At 36.3% G+C, this 26,981-nt stretch overlaps 2 protein-coding genes across 12 annotated transcripts in view; one reads left to right on the top strand and one right to left on the bottom strand.

Moving 5' to 3' along the window:
- Positions 1–26,981, bottom strand: part of AGBL3 (AGBL carboxypeptidase 3) — a 146,430-nt gene that overhangs the window by 56,300 nt on the left and 63,149 nt on the right. For 10 of the 11 annotated variants that reach the window (XM_058426916.1, XM_058426918.1, XM_058426914.1 and 7 more), the window contains 3 exons: positions 19,692–19,758; positions 4,668–4,742; positions 883–939 (listed from right to left, as the gene is read on the bottom strand). In XM_058426916.1, the coding sequence (XP_058282899.1) occupies positions 883–939; positions 4,668–4,742; positions 19,692–19,758 (199 nt within the window). Of the gene's footprint in view, positions 1–882; positions 940–4,667; positions 4,743–19,691; positions 19,759–26,981 lie in introns of those variants that run through there. The other variant, XR_009209458.1, reaches the window with a different exon arrangement.
- The window catches only part of CYREN (cell cycle regulator of NHEJ), a 171,882-nt gene that overhangs the window by 93,412 nt on the left and 51,489 nt on the right, over positions 1–26,981 (top strand). The gene's annotated exons all lie outside the window — the stretch shown is intronic.

Genomic DNA, 26,981 nt, shown 5'->3' with positions numbered 1-26,981 from the left:
TTACTTATAAAAAGCCGCTGAATATGCCTAGCTGACCATTATCAGAAAAAATAAAGTTTAAGTGAATTGACTATTTTAATTATAATAGTATTCTCCCCTTTCCTAGGCATGGTTCTTAGGTTCTTATCTCCATTTATATTTTTAAATTATTTTGCTACATCATAAACTAAATGGATATATGAGTGTGTGTGTGTGTGTGTGTGTGTAATTAGGTTACCTCAAATCCTTTTGGGAAACAGGTAGATAAAAATGTACAATAAATTAATATATATATATATATATATACACACACATAAAAAATTAGGTATTTTAGATAAAATTAAAATATTGCTTAAATTATATGATTCTCCCTGCCAAAGGACCTCAACTAAAGATAAAATGACAGAATTCAGAAAAAAAAAGAAAACAGGATGCTAGAGAGTCAGTTAAAGATTCACATCAGACTTAGCAGGTTGCAGTAGAAGCCAATGAACAGTCTATGAATTAATTTCTCTCCTGGGCTTGTCTTCTATTAAATTATGAAATGAGAGGAAAAAGATGGTTTTTAAAACATAAATCCCTTTCCCTTTGGGGGCAAACCTTTCAAAACCTTGGGGATAGGCCTCAAACCTCTCTGTTCTCCAGTTTAATTGACCACTCCTTTCTCTGTGCTCCCTGGGAACCCTGAACAGACTACTGGCATTGTGTCTATGACACTGCACTTGGCTTGTTGTTGTTTCTTTCCTGATTAACGGATGAGGTCCTGCAGGGAAGAAATGGTATCATATACATTTAATATCCCTAGCACCAAGCACAGTGGCAACCTCAAAGTTGTGGCACCAAAAATTCTTAGTTGAGTAAATGAATTAATTGTTTATGAGAAGGTAGAAGCAGAGTATTACCTTTCACATCAGAATTTGATTGTTTGTGTCTTTGCAGCAAATGTCCTCTATCATAAACCTAATGGAATGTAGAATCAAAGAAAACAATGCTATTTTATCAACATGAAATGGGGTATATTTCCTATATGATTTATGGTATTGTGCATTTTTAACAAATATTTCTCATTTCATCCTTACAGGTTTAGAAGGACCAAAATTATCTTATAAATCAGAATATTCTAATATTTTTCACTACACTACTTTTCTCCTGCATCAATGAGTAGAAGGAAATATTGATACTATATTTTGGCAGTAAAGGGGGCTTAAAAATTTTCCACATCACATAGAATTTATTTATAATGAGAAAGAGACAAAAAAATAGTATTCTTATAATCTCACTTATTTAAATTAGAAGAACAAACATATGGGAAGATAAAAGTGTGAAATGGGTGAAAAGATATAAAATTATGTAAAATATATAAACAGATTGCAAAACTCTGCTTATATATAAAAAGATGAGGCTGGGCACGGTGCACATCTGTAATCCCAGTACTTAGGGAGGCCGAGGGGGGCGGATCACTTGAGGTCAGGAGTTCGAGACCAGCCTGGCCAACATGGTGAAACCCCGGCTCTACCAAAAAAAAAAAAAAAAAAAAAAAAATAGCGGGGCGTGGTGGCAGCACCTGTACTCCCAGCTACTCGGAAGGCTGAGGCAGGAGAATCGCTTAAACCTGGGAGGCAGAGGTTGCAGTGAGCTGAAATGGTGCCACTGCACTCCAGCCTGGGCGACAGAGCTAGACTCCATCTCAGAAACAAAACAAAAACAAAAACAACCCACAATAAAAGTAGACTATGAAATGGAGTTAAAAGCTCAAACCCACCTCTTCATATATATAATTGATTGGCAGCAAAAAAATGGGCAAAATCAGTATGAAAATGGGAGAAAAATGTAAAAATCAAAATTTGATTATTGAAGAAAGAAAGAAACATTCTAGAAAAAATTACACAAATTTAAAAGTAGTGATATTATGTAATCACTAGCAAGACAAGGAGTGAAATCAGGCTGAAGAAAATTAGTAAGACTTGATTTGATAAACTCTTGTCATTTTTAGCTCCCATCTCTTAAGCGAAATGATTCTGTGAACCATAATAAACTATTACACTCAATCCTACAGAAAAATATCACCAGGTCAGTGATCTTATGTACATGAGCTACAATTTCTGACCACAGTAATATATAATTGTTTTTGCTGAAATTCTTCAGAATCAACAAGTGAGAGTGTCTTGGTGGGAAACAAAGTTAACTGAAATATTTAAAAAAATAATTTACCAATATTATTTTAGGGATGTATTGATGTCTTATAAGCAAACAAAGTAAGAAATAGTTCAAGAGCATGAATTTAAGTTGTCCTCAGCCATTTACCTGAGTGAAAATGAGATTGTTCACTCTTTTTGTGAAAGACGAGTAGGAATTTCAAGGTAAGTGACCATAGTCTCCTATTAGCTTATGGGCACACTTAGAATGTATGCAACTTTCTCAAAGCATTTGACCAAATGAAGGTTATTTTCCATTTGGAAGTATCTAACATTAAATATAATGATTTCATACAATTTTAAAAGCTCCAATGAAGAAAGATGCAAATACATGAGCATTTAATATAAAGGGATTTGTAATATTTTATGTTAAATGTAGCTTGGATAGGTGGGGAAAACCACTCTGTGGATATATTTATGAGAACTAAATCAATATGTGTCTTGCAATATATACATTTAAAAAAAATCCCCTAACAAAACCTATTTTGGTTATTGGGTCCTGCAAATGATTTAACACAGGGGTATCAATTAGAGGATTTGTTTACCATAAAAAATTTTTTAATTCCTATTCATATTACATTCCTGAAATAATGTAATTCTAGAAGGGAGAGCAGAGGAAAAGGAGCATTACTCCTTTATAGCCGTCTCTGCTCCCTGCAGTACTAAGCCTCTGATGTTGGTCCTCAGGGGTACAGACTTATGTATATCCACATTCACTTGGGATGACAGTGCTACATTTCCCTGACCACATTCAGCTCTGCTCTTCAGACTAAATGCAATCAAATTTGGACTTCTTCAAAAAGATAGTTGCAGAGGTCAGTGTTTAAGATTTTTTCTGACTCCAGTAAGACTCCTGCTAGCTGTCTCTTTCTCCAGTTCTCTCTGGCAAACTAGTCAGTATTCAGTTTAGCTTGTAGCTCCAATGAATCTACCAGTGTTGTTGCAGTAGGTAGCTAATCAGGCATCAGTAAGGCAGGAGAGGGCTCCACCAAAACCCCACCAGGAATGTCAGACATCAGGGGATGGTCAGGTGGTTGTTAACAGCCTCTCTAAAATAATAATTGGTTGCAGCCAGCAGCAGGGAAAGGCAGTCTTTCTACAGATAGGAAACACCTGAGACTTGTGATCAGCTGCTTCCTGATGAGAGCTCAGGAGTGAGCTCAGGCATGCGCAGTAAGAAACAAAATGGCAGAGTTTAACTGGTACCTGAACATTTTAACATTTTACTCAGGGGCAAAAGGCAGAAAAAGAGACTGAGGCAAGTTTCAGGGCAGGAGTGGAAGGCAAGAATTGATGTTGCTGCAGACCCATACGGATTTGCTGCTGGTAAGATAACTTCCACCAGTAATATATTTGTCCTCCGGAATTTTTTTTTTAAGCCATAATTGCACTGGTTTTGAGACTGTCCTTAAGCTTAACTTCTCTTTTTCTGGAAGAGATTAGGAGCTGTCTGTTTTATGACCTAGTTTTTCATCAGGGCAAAATTTATAAACTATGGCTTATGAGCTGGGGATGGCGGAAATGGCATTCTTCCCTCCAAGTGATACCCTGCTTTAGGAGCTGAACTGTAGATGGAGGGGAGGCAGTAGACTTAGGTCTCCTGCATTTGCCTCTCCCAGTGTGGAACCATCATTTTACAAACCAAGATAAGGGCAATCAGAGCCCAAGAATGCTCAGCGGTAGAGCATCTGAAGTAGAGCCTCTGTCGCATGAATGGGGACTGGGAGAGGAAGGGAGCCCACATCTCTTGTCTGCACTCACCTGACTTAGCAACAGGTGGCTGGGGGAAGAATAAGAAATACTGATATCCTGCCCCTCCTGGGATAGCCCTTTGGTAGCTCTGGGGAGAGGGAGCCCTAATTTCTTGTCTACACTAGTGTGGACTTTCTGTCTTACTGAGCTGCAGAGTCGGGTGGGGGTAGGGGAAGAGGCAGTCTTGATTGAAATACCACAGGCTCTCACAGTTTTTAATGAATTTTAGTAGACTTTCTTGAATAGATTTTTGTTTCATTTGCTGTATAACCTTAAGACCATTTCAGAGACTTTAAATATCTGTTGTTGTTTGTTGTTGTTGTTGTGGATAATTTCACCAGTTTTGCTGGTGAATGGGTTTGCAGAGCTCTTCTTGTTGTCATGGTAGAAGCTGATGTTTCAGTACCACTATTTTTATTTTTATACCCTTATATTCCCAGTTAATTTTTCTTACTTTTAATTTCTTTATTCTTGCTACCCTGGATGCATCTTTGTAAGCTTCCTCAAAGACTTTTTAGAGTAAGGTAAAAGTATAAATGAAATTTAAATATGGCATCTTATTAAGGCCCACCTCTCATCTGTCAAGGATCTTTTGTGTTTTTATAAACAGTGAATAATATGAACAAAATTTTAACTTCTCCTGGGGGAAAATTTGGGTATAAGAAGTATAAGAGAAAATAACTTGCCATTCTCTTTCATTCATTTAAAAAACTTTTAATGACTAGATTAATGAAGATTTACCTCTTGTCCTTCTCTGGCATTTGGATGGCTTGCTATGGTAGAATTCCTTTCCTTCTTTGTTTTGAAATGTTTTTTCTAGTAAAAGAATCATACTTAAAATCAATATTTAATCAACATATCAAAGAGTACACATGCAGACATGAAATTGTTTTGAGATTCCCACTTCTAAGAAGATGAGAAGTACTTTATTCCTCCCACTAAGTACAACCAAAAATTCTGGGTATTACATAAGAAGCTCTAAAAGATGGAAAGGAGAAGGCAGACTAGCTAGGGAGTTCAAGGCCAGAAGAGTGGCATGATGATGAGTTCACTGGGTTTTCTTTTCATGTCATATATTCTCGCTTTAAAGCTGGAGAGGCTGGCAACCCAGAAATGCCAATGAATGCAATTTAAAAAAATCCCTACATAAGCCTGTTCCTTCTAGCCCAAGGACCAGGAGACGGACAGCCTAAAGAGACCAAAACCTCTTAGACAGTTAACTGTTCTACTCCAGCCTAGCACCACAGAAATGACTGTGACTCCCACACCCACCCATGCCAACACAAGCCCAGTGGGAGTGCCCCGACCCCTTCTTCAAGGTAGTGTCAGTGAAGGTTAAGCAGGGGCCCAGGCAAATAAGCATGTGAAAAGATATTCAACATCATTTAACTGTTATGGAAATGCAAATTAAAACCACAATGAGATAACACACTTGTCAGAATGGCTAAAATAGAAAATAGTGACAATACCAAATTTTGGTGAGGATGCACAGAAAATGGATTACTCATAAACTGTTCTTGGGAATGGAAAATTGTACATCCATTTTGGAAAACAGTTTGGCAGTCAACTAAAGAATTAAACATGTATGTACCATAACTACCATACCACCTACCAATTGAACTCCTGGGTTTTTATCTCAGGGAAATGAAGACTTATTTCACATAAACCTGTACACTAACGTTATGTTCATAATGGCCCCAAACTGAAAACAACCCATATGTTCTTCAACAGGTGAATGGTTAAATAGGCTGTGGTAAATCCATATCATGGAATACTGCACAGAAATAAAAAGGAAGAAACTGTGGATGTATGCATCAACTTGGGGGTGGGGGATGAGTATTCCAGGAAGTATGCCAACTGATAAAAGCCAATCCCAGCACGTTACATATTGTGTGATTTCACAGGGATGTGAAAAAACATTTCTGAATGATACATTTACAGAAATGCGGAACAGATTTGTAGTTGCCAGGGGATAACTGCAAGGTAAGGACAGGAGGGAGTGGGTATGGCTTTAAGAGGGCAATATGAGGGATCCTTATGGTCATGGAAATGGTCAGCATTTTGACTGCATGAATATAAATAGCCTTATTGTAACATGGCACTATAGTTTTGCAAGATGTTACCATTAGGGGAAACAGAAAACAGGGTCCCTGACATCTCTGTATTATTTCTTACAACAGCAAGTTAATCAAAATTAAAAGTTTAATTTTTAAAAGTTAGAATTTAATTGGTATTATGTTTCATCTGTTTATTCTTTAAAAGTTAACATTTTTATAATGCTAGAAAAATATCTTGATAAAGATGCCTATACCCAAAATATGGCACATAATCAATATCTGACCATTGTAGGGATTCATTTAGTTTTTGAAAATGATCACACAGAATACAAACTTGTTCTTTTTACTGTTATTTTTTACTCCAGAGGGTGTGTGTGTTATGTATAACTGCCTGAATTGTGGGCATGGGTATGAATATTTATCCATGAGTGTCCTGATATATATAACTTGGAAAGAGAAGGTGTTTGTGAAGTAAAGACTTGCATGGTATTTTAACAAACCCACTAGAATATTTGAGTATAATCCTTTAAAGTATTGAGGGTGGAGAGAGGAGAAAGGGAAAGACTGGCAAATGGAGGGAAAGGGAGACTGTGATGGCACAGGAGAGAATATGGGAGGAGGTAAAACACTTATTCTTGTGCTATGCGATTGTTTAAAATTTTTCTGAATTTGGACTTTGTCCAAATTTGTTGTTCATGTCCCCAGAACCCATTCCCTCTTCTTCTGGCAACTGTCTTTAATTTTGTTAGGGAATTTAATCCTACCCACTCTCAGTTCTTGAAGTCTGGGTGAATCCTGTGAAAGTTTGTCAAATAACCCAGGCTGACGCCAATCAGCATAGTCCATCCTGTTAGTCACAGTGAGTGATTTATGAGTTGACACATGTCTAAACCAGCCTGGTAAGAATCATCTTTGCTTTTTTCCCTCTAACTTTATTGAGGTCTAAATTGACAAATAAAAATTGTATATATTTAAGGTGTACATGATGTTTTAAGTATACATTTTGAAATTATTACCACAGTCAAGCTAATTAACACATGTATCACCTCACATAGTTACCACTTATTTTGCTTTTCGTGATGAGAATACTTAAGACCCATTCTTTTAGCAAATTTCAAGTATACAATACAATATTATTAACTATAGTCACCACATTGTACATTAGGTCTTCAAAATGTATTCATCTTAAGGGAGGAGACCACCCCTCATATTGTCTTATGCCCAATTTCTGCCTCCAAAGAAAGAAGAAGTAAAAACTAAAAGGCAGAAATGAAATCCACAAGCAAACAGCCCAGCGCCACACCCTGGGCCTGGTAGTTAAAGATGGACCCCTGACCTAATCGGTTATTTGCATAAAAAAGGCACTGTGAAGATCCCTGTCCTGTTCGGTTTCTTTCTAATTACTGGTGTATGTGGCCCCCAGTCACGTACCCCCTGCTTGCTCAAATGATCACGACCCTCTCACGCAGACCCCCTTAGAGTTGTGAGCCCTTAAAAGGGACAGGAATTGCTCACTCGGGGTGCTCGGCTCTTGAGACAGGAGTTTTGCTGATGCTCCCGGCCAAATAAACCCCTTCCTTCTTTAACCTGGTGTGTGAGGGGTTTTGTCTGTGGCTCTTCCTGCTACAATCTTACAACTGCAAGTTTGTTTGTTTATTTATTTATTTATTTATTTATTTATTTATTTATTTTGAGATGGAGTCTTGCACTGTTGCGCGGGCTGGAGTGCAGTGGCGCAATCTCAGCTCACTGCAACCTCCACTTCCCAGGTTCAAGTGATTTTCCTTGCCTCAGCCTCCCATGTAGCTGAGATTACAGGCACCCATCACCACACCCGGCTAATTTTTTTGTATTTTTAGTAGAGATGGGATTTCACTATGTTGGCCAGGCTGGTCTTGAACTTCTGACCTCGTGATCCACCCGCATCGGCCTCCCAAAGTGCTGGGATTACAGGCATGAGCCACCATGCCCGGCTACAACTGCAAGTTTACACCTTTGACTAACATCTCCCTGACCCCTGGTAATGACCCTTCTATTCTCTATTAGGTCAACTTTTTTAGATTTCACATAAAAGTGAGATCACGTAGTATTTGTTTTTCTGTGTTTGGTTTATTTTATGGAGCATAATGTCCTCCAGGTTCAAAGGCTAAATGATATTCCAGTATGTACACACATATACACATACACACACCCCTCATCTTTTTTATCCATTCATCCATGGATAGACACTTGTTTCTGCATCTTGGCTATTGTGAATAGTACTGCAATAAATGTGGGAATGCTAATATCTCTTTAGCATCTGGATTTCCATTCTTTTGGATAGATACCAGAAGGGTGATTACTGTATCATATGGTAATTCACTTTTAAATTTTTTTTGAGGAAACTCCATATTGTTTTCCATAATGGCTATACCAATTTACATTCTCACTGACAATGTATAAAGGCTTCATTTTCTCCACATCCTTGCAAACACAATTTTTTAACTTTTTGACCAAGCAGGTGTGAGATGATATCTCATTGTGGTTTTGATTTGAATTTCTCTGGCAATTAGTGATGTTGAACAACTTTTCATATAATTGTTGGCCATTTATATGTCTTCCTTGGAGAAATGTCTATTCAAGTACTCAGCCCATTTTAAAATCAGCTTAGTGGGTTTTTTTGCTATTAAGTTGTAGGAGTTCCTTAAAAATTCTGGAGATTACCCCCATTCAGATATATGATTTACAAGTATTTTCTTCCATTCCATAGGTTGCCTTTTCCTGCTATTAAATATTTTCTTCCTTGTACAGAAGCTTTTTAGTTTGTTATAGTCACACTTGTTTATGTTTGTTTTTGTTGTCTATGCTTTCAGTGTTATAGCCATGAAATTATCGTCAAGATCAATGTCATGGTGCTTTCCCCTATGTTTCTTCTAGGAGTTCGATGGTTTCGGGTCTTAAAGTGTTTAGCCCATCTTCAGTTGACTTTTTGTGTGTAGTATAAAGGTCTAGTTTCATTCTGTTTTATGTATATATCCAGTTTCCCAACACCATTTTTTTTTCTTTGATACAGGGTCTCATTCTGTTGCTCAGGCTCGAGTGCCCAATCATGACTTACTGCAGCCTTGACCTCCCAGGCTTCATTGATCCTCCCACCTCAGCCTCCCGAGAAGCTGGGACTACAGGCGTGAGCCACCAGGCCCAGATAATTTTCTTATTTTTTGTAGAGGTGGGGTCTCACTCTGTTGCCCAGGCTGGTCTCGAACTCCTAAGCTAAAGTGATTCTCCTGCCTTGGCCTCTGAAAGTGTTGGGATTACAGGTGTGAGCCACCACACTTGGCCACCAACACCATTTTTTCAAGAGACTATCCTTTCTTCATTGTGTATTCTTAGCACCCTTGTCAAAGATCAGTTGACTGTATATGCATAGTTTTACTTCTGGACTTTCTATTTTGCTCCATTGTGCTGTGTGTCTGTTCATATGTGTGTATCATATACTTTTGGTTATTGTAGCTTTGTAACATATTTTAAAATCAGGAAGTGTGATGCCTCCAGCTTTGTTGTTCTTGCTCAAGTTTGCTTTAGCTATTCAGGCTCTTTTGTGGTTCTATACAAATTTTAGTACTGTTTGTTCTATTACTGTGAAAAATGTCATTGAAATAGGTATTGCATTGAATTTGTAGAGAGCTTTGGGTAGTATAGACATTTTGACAATATTAATTCTTCTGATTCTTGAACACAAAATACTTTCCATTTATTTGTGTCTTCAATTTCATCAACATTTTACAGTTTTGACTGAACAGATCTTTCATCTCTTTGTTAAAAATGTCAATATCCGCATTTTTGAGGGAGCTACTATATAGGAGGATGTCTCAACCAGACTTAGTATAGTGAGGATGTGAGGCTGGATTTCTATAGTCATTTTAACACCAAGAGAAGAAAGTCTGTCTGAGAATGGAACCAACCAAGAAAAGGCAGAAATGAGATGAAAGCAGAAGAAAAAACCCTCCAGGATCTTAATGACATCATTTGAGCACCTCATTTAAGCCATAACAAAAGCCAGCCTTGTCCCTAGACTTTTTATTTAGTAATCCAACAAATTTCCCTTTTGACTAAGCCATTTTGGAAGGATCTTTTGCCTCTTGCAATGGAGACAGTCCTAATACATCTTCAAAATATGGTTTAGTAGCTAGAGAACAAAATTAAGTTTACTATTTTACCATTGTCCTCATGGAATGGAAACTCTAATCTCCAGGTGCTCAGGTCCCAAATTCTGGAGACCACCTTCTTTCCTTTCTATTTTTCAATCTTATAAACATGTCATCAGCAAATTCTCTTAACACTATCTTGAAAATATATCTAAAATCTAATGAGTTCTCATTCCCTCTACTAGTATCACCTTGGTGCAGCCACCACTTTTATCTTGCCTGGATTATTATTATTATTATTTTTTGTTCTTTATCCAACATAGATTTAATACCTAAGAGATAATCTATAACATAAAGATTCATTAATTATGTCATCTTCTCCACCATTATCCATGATGATCACATACTTTGGGACTTATTCTATGGAGAATAGCCTAAAGTGAAGTCATAATAATGATCACATTGATGTGCATTATCTGTCTTCTTCTTCTTTTATTTTATTATACTTTAAGTTTTAGGGTACATGTGCACAATGTGCAGGTTTGTTACATATGTATACATGTGCCATGTTGGTGTGCTGCACCCATTAACTCGTCATTTAGCATTAGGTATATCTCCTAATGCTATCCCTCCCCCCTCCCCCCTCCCCCCTCCCCCCACCCCACAACAGGCCCCAGTGTGTGATGTTCCCCTTCCTGTGTCCATGTGTTCTCATTGTTAACTTCCCACCTATGAGTGAGAACATGTGGTGTTTGGTTTTCTGTCCTTGTGATAGTTTGCTCAGAATGATGGCTTCCAGCTTCATCCATGTCCCTACAAAGGACATGAACTCATCATTTTTTATGGCTGCATAGTATTCCATGGTGTATATGTGCCACATTTTCTGAATCCAGTCTATCATTGTTGGACATTTGCCTTGGTTCCAAGTCTTTGCTATTGTGAATAGTGCCGCAATAAACATACGTGTGCATGTGTCTTTATAGCAGCATGATTTATAATCCTTTGGGTATATACCCAGTAATGGGATGGCTGGGTCAAATGGTATTTCTAGTTCTAGATCCCTGAGGAATCGCCACACTGACTTCCACAATGGTTGAACTAGTTTACAGTCCCACCAACAGTGTAAAAGTGTTCCTATTTCTCTACATCCTCTCCAGCACCTGTTGTTTTCTGACTTTTTAATGATTGCCATTCTAACTGGTGTGAGATGGTATCTCATTGTGGTTTTGATTTGCATTTCTCTGATGGCCAGTGATGATGAGCATTTTTTCACGTGTCTTTTGGCTGCATAAATGTCTTCTTTTGAGAAGTGTCTGTTCATATCCTTCACCCACTTTTTGATGGGGTTGTTTTTTTTCTTGTAAATTTGTTTGAGTTCTTTGTAGATTCTGTATATTAGCCCTTTGTCAGATGAGTAGATTGCAAAAATGTTCTCCCATTCTGTGGGTTGCCTGTTCACTCTGATGGTAGTTTCTTTTGCTGTGCAGAAAGCTCTTTAGTTTAATTAGATCCCATTTGTCAGTTTTGGCTTTTGTTGCCGTTGCTTTTGGTGTTTTAGACATGAAGTTCTTGCCCATGCCTATGTCCTGAATGGTATTGCCTAGGTTTTCTTCTAGGGTTTCTATGGTTTTAGGTCAAACATTTAAGTCTTTAATCCATCTTGAATTAATTTTTGTATAAGGTGTAAGGAAGGGATCCAGTTTCAGCTTTCTACATATGGCTAGCCAGTTTTCCCAGCACCATTTATTAAATAGGGAATCCCTTTCACCATTTCTTGTTTTTGTCAGGTTTGTCAAAGATCAGATAGTTGTAGATATGTGGCATTATTCTGAGGGCTCTGTTCTGTTCCATTGGTCTATATCTCTGTTTTGGTACCAGTACCATGCTGTTTTGGTTACTGTAGCCTTGTAGTATAGTTTGAAGTCAGGTAGCGTGATGCCTCCAGCTTTGTTCTTTTGGCTTAGGATTGACTTGGCAATGCAGGTTCTTTTCTGGTTCCATATGAACTTTAAAGTAGTTTTTTCCAATTCTGTGAAGAAAGTCTTTGGTAGCTTGATGGGGATGGCACTGAATCTATAAATTACCTTGGGCAGTATGGCCATTTTCACAATATTGATTCTTCCTACCCATGAGCATGGAATGTTCTTCCATTTGTTTGTATCCTCTTTTATTTCATTGAGCAGTGGTTTGTAGTTCTCCTTGAAGAGGTCCTTCACATCCCTTGTAAGTTGGATTCCTAGGTATTTTATTCTCTTTGAAGCAATTGTGAATGGGAGTTCACTCATGATTTGGCTCTCTGTTTGTCTGTTATTGGTGTACAAGAATGCTTGTGATTTTTGTACATTGATTTTGTATCCTGAGACTTTGCTGAAGTTGCTAATCAGCTTAAGGAGATTTTGGGCTGAGACAATGGGGTTTTCTGGATATACAATCATGTCATCTGCAAACAGGGACAATTTGACTTCCTCTTTTCCTAATTGAATACCCTTTATTTCCTTCTCCTACCTGATTGCCTTGGCCAGAACTTCCAACACTATATTGAATAGGAGCGGTGAGAGAGAGCATCCCTGTCTTGTACCAGTTTTCAAAGGGAATGCTTCCAGTTTTTGCCCATTCAGTATGATATTGGCTGTGGGTTTGTCATAGATAGCTCTTATTATTTTGAGATAGATCCCATCAATACCTAATTTATTGAGAGTTTTTAGCATGAAGTGTTGTTGAATTTTGTCAAAGGCCTTTTCTGCATCTATTGAGATAATCATGTGGTTTTTGTCATTGGTTCTGTTTATATGCTGGATTACGTTTATTGATTTGTGTATGTTGAACCAGCCTTGCATCCCAGGGATGAAGCCCACTTGATCATGGTGTATAAGCTTTTTGATGTGCTGCTGGATTCAGTTTGCCAGTATTTTATTGAGGATTTTTGCATCGATGTTCATCAGGGATATTGGTCTAAAATTCTCTTTTTTTGTTGTGTCTCTGCCTGGCTTTGGTATCAGGATGATGCTGGCCTCATAAAATGAGTTACAGAGGATTCCTTCTTTTTCTATTGATTGGAGTAGTTTCAGAAGGAATGGTACCAGCTCCTCTTTGTACCTCTGGTAGAATTCAGCTGTGAATTCATCTGATCCTGGACTTTTTTTGGTTGGTAAGCTATTAATTATTGCCTCAATTTCAGAACCTGTTATTGGTCTATTCAGAGATTCAACTTCTTCCTGGCTTAGTCTTGGGAGGGTGTATGTGTCCAGGAATTTATCCATTTCTTCTAGATTTTCTAGTTTATTTGCATAGAGGTGTTTATAGTATTCTCTGATGGTAGTTTGTATTTCTGTGGGATGGGTGGTGATATCCCCTTTATCATTTTTTATTGCATGTATTTGATTCTACTCTCTTTTCTTATTAGTCTTGCTAGTGGTCTATCAATTTTGTTGATCTTTTCAAAAAACCAGCTCCTGGATTCATTGATTTTTTGAAGGGTTTTTTGTGTCTCTATTTCCTTCAGTTCTGCTCTGATCTTAGTTATTTCTTGCCTTCTGCTAGCTTTTGAATATGTTTGCTCTTGCTTCTCTAGTTCTTTTAATTGTGATGTTAGGGTGTCAATTTTGGATCTTTCCTGCTTTCTCTTGTGGGCATTTAGTGCTATAAATTTCCCTCTACACACTGCTTTGAATGTGTCCCAGAGATTCTGGTATGTTGTGTCTTTGTTCTCGTTGGTTTCAAAGAACATCTTTATTTCTGCCTTCATTTCGTTATGTACCCGGTAGTCATTCAGGAGCAGGTTGTTCAGTTTCCATGTAGTTGAGCGGTTTTGAGTGAGTTTCTTAATCCTGAGTTCTAGTCTGATTGCACTGTGGTCTGAGAGACAGTTTGTTATAATTTCTGTTCTTTTACATTTGCTGAGGAGTGCTTTACTTCCAGCTATGTGGTCAATTTTGGAATAGTTGTGGTGTGGTGCTGAAAAGAATGTATATTCTGTTGATTTGGGGTGGAGAGTTCTGTAGATGTCTCTTAGGTCCACTTGGTGCAGAGCTGAGTTCAATTCCTGGATATCCTTGTTAACTTTCTGTCTCGTTGATCTGTCTAATGTTGACAGTGGGGTGTTAAAGTTTCCCATTATTATTGTGTGGGAGTCTAAGTCTCTTTGTAGGTCTCTAAGGACTTGCTTTATGAATCTGGGTGCTCCTGTATTGGGTGCATATATATTTAGGATAGCTAGCTTTTCTTGTTGAACTGATCCCTTTACCATTATGTAATGGCCTTCTTTGTGTCTTTTGATCTTTTTTGGTTTAAAGTCTGGATTATTAGAAGAGCCTCCTAATTGGTCTCCCTTATGGGTCATCATTGTACTCTTAACACAACAGCCAAGGTGACCCTGCTAACCACTTCAGGCAGATCATGTCATTTCTCTGATCAAAGGTCTCCAAACTCAGAGCAAAAACTGAAGTCCTAAGCCTACCAGGCTTTACATGACCTACTGCTGCAACCTTCAAAGCCTATCTGATTTCATGTTTTACCATTGTTCTCTTTGTTCATTCTTCTCTAGCCACATTAGCTTCCTTGGTCTTCCTAGAAAATGACAGACATGTTCCTTCCTCAGGGCTGCTGCACTTTTAGTACTCCTGGCCTGGGAAAAGATACCCCTGGATTGTTCCTAAATGTTCACTATTATATAATTATCCTTCCCCACCCCATTGATGTTGAATTTGGACATATATCTTAATTTGGCCAGTGGAATGTTAATCAGAGGCTTTAAATAGATTTGCATGGTTTGGCTTGCCCTCTTGAACTCTTGTGATTGGCCATGAGCAAAATATGCCCTAGCTGGCTGCTGGTCTAGGTGAAGAAAGAAAGGTGGAATAAACCTGAACCCAACCCACAATTAGGAGCTGTTTGGCTGATTTCTCATTAGTTCAGTAGAGCCACAGCTGACCTTCAGATTCATGAACAAGAAAATACATGTTTGCTATTGTAAGCCATTGATAGTCTGAGGTTGTTATGCCTTAAAATCTGAAAACTACAGAAATTGATATGCAGAAGTAAGATGCTGTCCTAACAAAACCTAAACTATGTCACAGTCATTGCTTTTGTGACTGGATAGTAGGTAATTAGGAAAATATAACAGAAAAATAGTGACACATTCACAAGCACATGGAAATTAAACAATACACTCCTAAACAGCCAGTGGGTCAGTAAAGAAATTAAAAGGGAAATTTAAAAATATCTTAAGACAAACAAAAATGGAAATACAACATATCAAAACTTATCAGATGCAGCAAAAGCAGTTCCAAGAGGGAAGTTCACATCAATAAACACCTATATTAATAAAGAAGATCTTTTGAGCTGGGGCTGAAAAAAAAGGAAAAGCAAGTTCTGAAATACACAACCTAGTGTTACACTTCAAGGAACTAGGAAAAGAAGAACAAACTAAGCATGCAGTTAGCAGAAAGAAGAAAACAATATCAGAGCAAAAATAGGGACTAGAAAAACAATAGTAAAGACCAATGAAATGAAGAGTTTTTTTTTTTTAAAAAAAGAAACAAAATGGACAAATCTATAGCTAGACTAAGAAGAGAGAGAGAGAAGACTCAGATAAAGTCAGAAAAGAAAGATGAGACATTATAACCAACACCACAGAAATAGGATAATAAAAGACTATCATTATAAACAATTATATGCCAACAAATTAGATAACCTAGAAGAAATAAATAAATTCCTAGCTACATATAACCTACCAAGACTGAATCATGAAGTAGCAGAATATCTGAATAGATTAATAATGAGTAAGGAGATTAAATTAGAAATAAAAAGTCTCCCATCAAAGAAAAGCCAAGGACCTGATGGTTTCACTGCTGAATTCTACCAAACATTTAAAGAGGAACTAATATGAATCCTTTTTAAACGCTTCCAAAACATTGAAGAAGAGGGAATATTTCCAAATTCATTTAATGAGGCCAGCATTTCTCTGATACCAAAGCCAGACAAGTAAACTACAAGAAAAAGATAACAGACCAATATCCCAGATGAGCATAGATGCAAAAATCCTCAACAAAATACTAACAAACCATATCTAGCAGCACAATAAAAGATTATTCATCAAGATCAAGTGGGATTCATCCCAGGAATACAGGGATGGTTCAACATACGCAAATTGATAAATATGATACATCACATCAGCAGAATGAAGACAAAAACCCTATGATCTTCTCAATATATGCAGAAGAAAGCATTTGATAGAATTCAACATCCTTTCATGATAAAAATGCTCCACAAATAAGGTATAAAATGCATGTACCTCAATACAATAAGGGCCATCTATGACAAACCCAAAACTAACATCATACCCAAAGGTGAAAACTTGAAAGCTTTTCCTCTAAGATCAGGAACAAGACAATGATGCCCACTTTTACCACTTCTATTCAACGTAGTACTGAAGTCCTAGCCAGAGCAATTAGACAAGAGTAAAAGGAAGAAGTTAAATTGTCCTTGTTTGCAGTCAACGTGATCTTATACATAGAAAACTCCATCAAAGAACAGAATATAAAAATTCAGTAAAGTTGAAGGATAAAAAATCAACATACAAAACCAGTAGTGATTCTATACAAACTATAATTAATATTAAACTATCTAAAAAACAATCTAAAAAAGAAATCAAGAACATAGTTCCATTTATAATATCTACAAAAAATATATAGGAATAAATTTAACCAAGGAAGTGAAAGACCTGTATACTGACAATTATAAAACATTGATAAAAGAAATAGAAGAAGACATGGAATGTCTTCTATGAAGAAATGGAAAGATATCTTGTGCTCATGGATCAGAAGAATTAATATTGTCAAATTGTCCATACTACCCAAAGTGATCTACAGATTCAATACAATCCCTATCAAAATTCCAATGGAATTTTTCAGAGGAATAGAAAACAAATTCTATAATTCATATGGAACCACAAAGGAGCCCAACTAGCCAAAACAGTCTTGAGCTACATGAACAAAGCTGGAAGCTCACACTGTCTGACTTTAAAACATACTATAAAACTACAGAAATCAAAATGGCATGGTACTGGCATAAAAACAGACACATAAACCAATAGAATGAAATAGCCCCAAAATAAATCTGTGCATTTATAGTCAATTGACTTTTGACAGAAGTGCCAAGAACAGGCAATATGAAAAGGACAGTATCTTCAATAAATGCTGTTAGGACAATAAGATATCCACATGCAAAATAATGAAATTAGACTCATCTCACACTATGTACAAAAATCAACTAAAATTGGATTAAAGACTTAAATGTAAGACTTGAAACTATAAAACTATTGAAAAAAATATAGGGGAAAAGCTCCATGACATTTGTCTGGGCAATGAATTTTTTGGATATGAACTTGAAAACACAGGCAACAAAAGCAAAAACAGATACATGGGATTACATCAAACTAAAAAGCCTTTGTACAGCCAATGAAACAATCAACAGAATGATGAGACATCTAATGGGATGGGAGAAAATATCTGCAAACCATACATCTGATAAGGGGTTAATATCCGAAATATATCAGGAACTCAATAGTAAGAAAACAAATAACCTGATAAATAGGCAAAGGCTCTGAATAGATATTTGTCAAAAGAACAAATACAAATGGCCAACAGGTATATTTAAAAATGCCCTACATCACTAACCATCAGAGAAATGCAAGTTAAAACCACATATGGCTATTACCTCATGCCTGTTAGAGTGGCTGTTATAAAAAAAAGAAAATTAGTGTCAGAGATGTGGAGAAAAGGAACCCCTGCACACTGTTGGTGGGAATATAAATTAGTACAGCCATTATGGAAAACAGTATGGAAGTTCCTCAAAAAACTAAAAATAGAACTATCATCTAAACTAGCAATCCCACCACTGAGTCTATATCTTACAGGAAAGGAAGTCAGTATGTTAAAGAGATATCTGCACTCCCGTGGTCATTGCAGCACTATTCACAATAGCCAGTGTATGGAATCAACTTAAGTGTTCATCAACAGATAAATAGATAAAGAAAATGTGGTATGTATTACGATGAAATGCTATTCAGCCTTTAAAAAGAAGGAAATTTTGTCACTTGGAGTAATACAGATGAACGTGGAGGACATTACATTAAGTGAGATAAGCCAGGCACAGAAAGATCATAATCTCACTTATGTGTGGAGTATTACAAAAAAAAAAAGCTGAATTCATAGAACTTGAGAGTAGAATGGTAGTTACCAGGGGCTGCAGGAGTGAAGGGTGTGGGTTGAGCAGGTGTTGGTCAAAGGATACAAAATTCCAGTTAGATAGGAGGAATAAGTTCAAGAGATCTATTGTACATCATCGTGACTACAGTTAATAACAATGCATTATTCTGAAAATTGCTAAGAATAGATTTTAAGTGTTTTCAGTGTTCTCACCACAAAAATAAGTATGTGAGGTAATGAATATGTTAATTAGCTCAATTTTGCCATTCCACAATGTATACATATTTCAAAACAATGTGTCATATACAATAAATATATATAATTTTTACTTATTAAAAATAAATGAATTGAAGAATGATGACACAAATTATGTATAAGTGATACATTTAGTAAAACTGTCTCAACTGATAGTTTGAAAGACAGAAAATCTGCCTAACAGACTTGGGTCACTGGAAAAAGCGGTTTTGAGGTAGACTATTAACAGTGTGTGTTAGGGATTATATTGCTTGGTTTCCCCTTGTATACTCTGGGTTTTCACCATAGATCTTGCCTGGGTATTCTCTAGCCCAAGCAAATGAGAAACATGTGGAACATAACTGAACTCAACCTGTAGCCTGAATCCAAGACCAGTTTACCCTACCCATGTCTAATAGAGCCAATCTGCAGACCCATGAGTGAGAAAATAAAAGTTTGTTGTAAGCCACTGAGGTTTTGAAGTTGTTATGTACCAAGAAGCAGTTAATATACCTAGTATCTACTTGGCTTGTCCCTCATTTCCTTTGGGTTCTTACTTAAGTATTTATCTTTCACTTTGGTAGCCTCTATCCCAAACTGCAATCTCCACCTAAACTCTTTATTCCCCCTCCTGCTTTAATTTACTCCTTAGGCACTTATCCCCATGTTAACACATCATGTATTTTACTTAACTTCTTTATTTTGTATCTCCCCCAGCCAGAATGCAAGATAACAAAGGGAAAGCTGTTGTCTCATTTTGTTCACTGCTGTATCCCCATCACTCAGCCAGTGCCTGATATGTAGTTGGAGCTCAATACATAGTTGAATAACAAATGTATAAATTAAGCAGTCAGGTGATGTATGTTAGGCTACTACCTCTGTCACTAACAAGTTGTAGGGCTTTTAAGAAATAATTTCATCTCTGGATCTTAACTATTCTCATCTATAAAGCAAGATGTTAGAATAAGAAACCCTAAAGTTAAATAATTCTATGATTTAAAATATGCACATAGTTAGAAAATAAATAACAATGATGATACAGTAATTACATATCTGCAATTTTTTTGCCTGATTATTAGACACAATAAGAACAGTACCTACACAGCATATCCACATATAAGCACAAATATTCAGTCATACCTGAGAAGTTAACTTGAGAAGGTAAGTCAGAGAGTCAATGGATTCTGAACTGTCAGAGCCTCGGCTACTACAAAAAAAAAAAAAATTTTGGTTTATACAGTGTTTTGGTGGCATCTTAAAATTTCAACTGTTGCTTTTATTTATCTTATTTGAATGGTTGAAAAGTTCTAATTATAAGAAGTGGCCGGGCGCAGTGGCTTATGCCTATAATCCAAGTACTTTGGGAGGCCAGGGCAGGTGGATCACCTGAGGTCAGGAGTTCGAGACCGGCCTGACCAACATGGTGAAACCCTGTCTCTACTAAAAATGCAAAAATTAGCTGGGCCTGGTGGCGCTTGCCTGTAATCCCAGCTACTCAGGAGGCTGAGGCAGGAGAATCTCCTGGGCCCAGGAGGCAGAGGTTGCAGTGAGCCGAGATCATGCCATTGCACTCCAGCCTGGGCAATAAGAGCGAAACTCTGTCTTGGAGGAAAAAAAAAAAGAAGAAGAGGAAGAATGTTTACAAAGGTTTAGTAGTTCCAGACAGCTTAGAGGGTTTTTGTTGAATATGTGGAGAGATATAAAGGTTTGGGAATGTGTTAATGGAATGTAAGCTCCAGAAAAGTAGGATTTTTTTTTCCTGTCTGGCTCACTGCTGTATCACCAGAGCAGAAATAGTGCTCGGCATATAGTAGGCACTCAAGATTTGTTAATATGTTAATGAATAAATGCTATATCGGGGAGTTTCCTAGATGCCATAGGTATCATTAGCTCTTAAAATTCATTTATTTGTATATCACTATATCCATAAAGCAATGCAGCACCATATGAAACATAGTACCTCAAGAAAAAAGGGTCAAATCTGTTTCTAATTATAATCATTTAATGCAGTGGTAGGCAAGTCTTTTTGCTTGAGAGCCAATACAAGAAAGAAAATATTTCTGGGTTGTATTTTTTATGTATTTTTAAATTAACATAATTTATGTTTTTAGAAAAGTTCTAGGTTTACAGAAAAATTGAGCAGGTAGTACAGAGTTCCCATACACATGCCCCCACTCCCTGCATAACTTCCTAAATTATAGTATGTGATACATTTGTAAATTAGATATCTGATAGTATGTGGTACATTTGTTACAACTGATTAAACAACACGGATACATTATTAAAAATTATAGTTTACCTTAGGGTTTACTCTTGTGGTATACATTCTATGAGTTTTGACAACTTTATAATGATATATATCCATCATTACAGTGTCATAAATAGTAGTTAAACTGCCCTAAAATTCCTCTGCATTCCATCTATTCATCTTTTCTTTTCCAAGAACTTCTGGCAACCCAGTGTCATATAGCTGGGATCATATAGCATGTGGCCTTTTCAGACTTACATTTTCCACTTAGCAATATAAATTAAAGTTATGCCATATATTTTTATGGTTTGATAGCTCATTTTAAAAAATCACTGAATAACTTTTCATTGTCTGAACGTATGTGTCTTTATTCATTCACCTACTGAAGGACATTTTGGTTGCTTCCAGTTTTTGGCAATCATGAATAAAGCTGCTATACGAATGCAATTGCTGGGTCAAGTGTTGAGACTATGCTTAGCTTTGTAAACTGCCAAACTGGCTTCCAAAATAGCTTGTACCATTTTGCATTCCCACTAGCAAAGAAGAAGAGTTCTTGTTGCTCCTCATCCTCACTGGCATATGGTATTGTCACTGCTTTGGATTTTAGCCCTTATAATAGGTGTGTCATGATATTTCACTGTTGTTTTAATCTGCAGTTTCCTAATGAAAATGATGTCAAGCATCTTTTATTTTTATTTTTTTTCAGGTGTCAACCATCTTTAGACTTACTAATTTTTTTTTCTTTCATGGATCATGATTTTGTCAAATCTAAAAAGTCATTACCAAATTCAAGAGAATTTAGATTTCCTCCTGTTATCTCCTAGGAATTTTATAGTTTTTTATTTTACATCTAGGTCTATAATTCATTTGGAGTTAATTTTTGTGAAAGGTGTAAAGTTGCTTCTAGTTCACATTTTTGCCTGTGTATGTCCAGTTGTTCCAGTAACATTTGTCAAAAAGACTTATTTCTCCATTTAACTAGGGATTTTTGTTGCTCTTTTTTTCAAACACCATTGACTATATTTGTCAGCGGTGACAAATATATTGGATATATTTCTGGGTTCTCTATTTTGTTTTATTGGTCTATTTGTCTGTTCTTTCTCTAGTACTGCACTGTTTTAATTATGTAGCTTTATAGTAAGTCTTAAAGTCAAGTAGTGTAGGTCCTTAGATTTTGTCCTTCTTCAGTGTTTTGTTAGCTATTTCAGGTCTTTTGCATACTCATACAAATTTTAGAATTAGTTTGTCTATAGCCACAAGATAACTTTCTGGGATTTTGATTGGAATTACATTGAGTCAAAAATCATTCCAGGAGGAACTGACATCTTAACAATATTGTCTTCCTACCTATGAACACAAACTCTCTCTCCATTTATTTAGATCCTCTTTGATTTCTTTCCTCAGATTTTGTAATTTTCCTCATATACATCTTACACATATTTTGGTAGCTTTAATCCAAGTATTTTAAATTTTTGTGCTAGTGTAGATGGTATTTTTTTTAATTTTAAATTCCAATTGTTCGTGGCTGGTATATTGAAAGGCAACTGTATATTAACCTTGTATCTTTAAATCTTTCTATGATTATTAGTTTCAGGTTTTTAAAAAATTCTTTGATATTTTCTACATAGATAACCATGTCCAGTGTGAACAAAGATAAATATTTTAACTAAATTAAATTTAAAATACAACATCAATATTTGTAGAATGGTGCACAAGCAGTGCTTAGAGGGAAATTTATAGCATTGAATGCATATATCAGAAAAGAAGAAAGCTTTAAAATGAACAATCCAAGTGTCCACATTAGGAAATCAGAAAAAGGAGAAATAGAGACGTAATGCAAGCAGAAAAAAAGAAATAATTTAAAAATCAGAGAAACTGAAAACAGGGAATCAATAATCAATGAAAACAATGCTGCTGCTTTGAAAAGATCAATAAAATAGATAAATCCCTAGCCAGGTTAACCAAGGAGAAAGAAAGGACACAACTTGCTAACATCAGAAATAAAAGAGGGGTCATCGCTACTGATGCTATGGAAATTAAAGAGATAAAGAAGGAATACTAACAACTGTGTCCTCACAAATTTTATAGCTTAGATGAAATAGACCAGCTTCTTGAAAGACACAATCTACCAGAACTCAAACTGGGAGAGATATAGATCTAATAGATAGATATACAGATCTATATATCAATTAAAGAAATCGAATTGATAATTAGTGACCCTGCAAAACAAAGCACAAGTCCCAGAGGGTTTATTGTGGATTCTACCAAACATTTAAGGAAAAAATAATACCAGTTTTCTAAAATCTGTTCCAGAAAATAGAAACAGAGAGAACACTTACTTTTTCTAAAAGGCTAGCATTATTCTAATACCAAAAGCAGACAAAGATACTGTAAGAAAGAAAAACTACACCAATATGTCTTATGAACACAGGTGCAAAAATCTTTGAGAAAATATTAGCAAATTGAGTCCAACAAGGAATAAAAAGAATTATACACCATGACCAAGTAGGATTTATTCCAGGTATGCCAGGTTGTTTCAACTTTCAAAAATCAGTTGATGTAATCTGTCACATTAACAGGCTAAAGCAGAAAAAAAAATTATATCAATATGTTTTTGACATAAAGCATTTGACAAAATCCAACACATATTCATGACAAAAACTCTCAGCTAACGAAGTAGAGGGAATCTCGTTCAACTTGATATCTACAGAAACCTTACAGCTAACATCATACATAATGGTGAGAAACTAGATGCTTTCCTGGTTTGACTGAGGACAGGACAAGGATGTCTTCTCATAGCACTTCTACTCAGTATCATACTGGAAGTTCTAGCTAATACAGTAAGACAAGAACTATAATATGGTTTAGCACTTATGGTTTGTCCCCACCCAAACTCATGTTGAAATTTGATTCCTAATGTGCCAGTGTTGGGAGGTAGGGCCTAGCGGGAGGTGTTTGGGTCATGGGGGTGGGTCCCTAATGAATGACCTGGTTCTCACTCTTGTGAGACTGGATTAGTTGTGGTGATGGATTCGTTCCCACAAGAGTGGGTTATTACAAAGCAAAGATGCCCCTTGGGTTTTTGCCTCTTCGCCTGTGTCCACTTCCCCTTTGACCTTCTCTGTCATGTTATGACACAGCATGAAAAGCCCTCACCAGAGGCTGAGCAGGTGCTACCATCGTGCTTCTTGTACTTCCTCACCTGCCAAACCATGAGCTAAACAAACCTCTTTTCTTTATAAATTACCCAGTTTTAGGTATTCTGTTGTAGCAACATTAAACAGAGTAAGATAATAAGAGAAGCAAATAAGAAGCTATACAGATTGATAAATAAGAAAACTCTCTGGGTTGTATTTTGGAAATAAGCAAACATACAAATATATGTGTGCATGCATATTTTTATAACTACAGTAATGTGTATACACACATATTTATGTTTTTAAGCATACTTTAATTATCTACCATTAAATATTTTCCTTTTTTGGCTAAGAAACTATATAACTAGTTTATTATATTTACCACAATATCTGATTCAATGTGCATTAGAAAATATTTTTTCATTAAACAACATACCTTTTAAAGTTGCTGTATCTTTTTTATGTTAATTATAAAATAGTTTGTCCTAGTGGTACTACTGTATTCTCTATAAGCAAATATTTTCCATTGCAAATCAGAAAATGTATCAATGCTTTTAAATCAAAGAAACTTCTACATTTCCTTATTTTGAAACACAATGCTTCCTTTTTCAGCAGCAGCTATGAAAGGAATTTAAGTTTCATTTGGAAAATTTCTCCTCTGCACTCACAATTTAAGTTCCAGCGGATTTTATTTTACTTTGCTTCTCAGATACAGCTACAAGGTGCTTATAAAATGGCCTTCCAGGTAAATTTACTTATCTTTATTTCTGTGTTAGATCCAGCTTAAAGAGAGCCAAAGGCAAGAGGATAGGCTGAGGTTAATTCATTGTAGGCCTTAAACTCCTTATTTGTAATATGGAAACTCCTAAAATTATATAGAAGGCTGTCACATATGGTTAGAAAGTTAAGGGTCTCTCAATACTGACTTGATTTGTTTCACTTATGCCATCATAGAAGGTAACCAAATTTATGAAACAATAAAAGTAAACAAATTTTTAAAGAATAATTAATATATCATAACTGTTGTTCATATCAGCCTTGATTTTGACACCGTAGGAATCTATACTGAAAGGTCTATGTTTTAAATTGCTTTATAATAGTATTTTCTATTTAATATATACTCATTCTTCTTAAAATCAAAGACATTGACTGGCAGACTATACTTTAAATGTCCGTTTCCTATTTATTAGAAATGTTTTTATTTTCTTAAGATAAATTGTTAAATTGACAGTATCCATTAGAATCTTATAATTTTTTAGGTCTCAGGAATAATTTAACTAAATCTTTCTCACAATACAGGAATTATTTTATTAAGTCCCATAGCAGATGGTCCTCCAGCTTTGGCTGAATCCTTTCTGTGTTTTGTTTTGTTTTTTTGAGACGGAGTTTTGCTCCTGTTGCCCAGGCTGGAGTGCAGTGGCACGATCTCAGCTCACCGCAACCTCCGCCTCCCGGGTTCAAATGATTCTCCTGCCTCAGCCTCCCCAGTAGCTGGGATTACAGGCATGTGCCACCATGCCTGGCTAATTTTGTATTTTTAGTAGAGATGGGGTTCATCCATGTTGGTCAGGCTGGTCTCAAACTCCCAACCTCAGGTGATCCACCTGCCTCAGTCTCCCAAAGTGTTGGGATTACAGGTATGAGCCACCCTACCTAGCCTGGCTGAATCCTTTCTATAACAAGATACTAACTACTTTCCACTAACCCTTCTCAGAATTAGCACTCATTATTAGGGAGTTCTTCCTTTTATTGTCCTGAAAGTCAGCTTCACGCATTTTTCACTCATCACTACTGGGGTGGCCTTGCTTTGTTAAGCAAAGAATGAAGCTATGCCTTCTACAGGTTTCTGCATACAAAGTTCTTAAAATATTTGGACACTTTCATTTAAAATTGATTTATATCTCTGGAAAAAGTGGTTATTATGTTCCTTTTTCAAAAGGGCAATATACATAAGTAGCACATTTGTAATATTTCTGCACATGTAAGGATGAAGCTTTCTTCAATGTGTATCAGATGTTACAAAGTTTCCAAAATAACCAACATGGAATGATTCTGCAACCTCAAAAAACAGACTCCAGGCTCCTATAGAATATTGATTGGTGCTAGGAAATCAAGTTTATGTCCCAACTTACCATAAATTCCTGAATTTCTTAAAAGGTATTCTAGATAGATAACACATGATATACATTATTTATATAGCATTTTACAGCACAAAGTTACAGAGGATTTACTTACACATTATCTTATTTGATCTCACTTCTATCTCTTATCCTAATTTAGAACCACATTAAAAAGTAAATCGTTTTCAAATACCGCATGTTCTCATTTACAAGTGGGAGCTAAACAAAGGGTACACATAGACATAAAGATGGAAACAACAGGCACTGGGGACTCCAAGACGGGGGAGGAAGGTGGGGGAGAGGGGTTGAAAAACTACCTATTGGGCACTATATTCACAATTTGGGTGATGGGTTCAATGGAAGCCCAAACCCCAGCATTATGCAATAAATCCATGTAACAAGCCCACACATATACCCCCCTGAATCTATGAAAAAAATACTAATTGGAAAAAGTAGGCGATTTTCAAATGTTCCATCAATAGAGGACAGACTGAGTAAATTATGATATATCCACCCTGTGGAGTACCACACAGAAATAAGGAAAACCCCTATGTACTGAAAAATCTACAGTGATTTCCAGAGTATTGTAAGTGAAAATAGCAAGATATGGAACAAAGCTGATGGTATGCTACCTTCCGTATAAGGTACAGGGACATGAAAATATGTAGTTATTCAGTCATATTTTCAAAGTAAAACAAAGAATACGTAAAAAAGTTAATGAAAATGGTTACCCATGGAACAAGGGCGGAAACAGGGTAGAGAAGGGGGGATGGGGTAGAATCAACACTTTTTTGAATGTTTCCTGTTACATAGTTTTGATGTTCTTATGTAAACGTGTTATATAATTTAAAAACAAAAAAATTAATAAAAGTTATTCCTAAAAGTTAATATAATCAAAAACAAAGACACTTAACTGTCAGACTGG

This window comes from Hylobates moloch, unplaced genomic scaffold (genome assembly GCF_009828535.3).
Source record: "Hylobates moloch isolate HMO894 unplaced genomic scaffold, HMol_V3 SCAFFOLD_1, whole genome shotgun sequence".
Taxonomy (NCBI): Eukaryota; Metazoa; Chordata; class Mammalia; order Primates; family Hylobatidae; genus Hylobates; species Hylobates moloch.
Note: the sequence above shows the minus strand (reverse complement) of the source record. Positions and strands in the feature narration are given on the sequence as shown.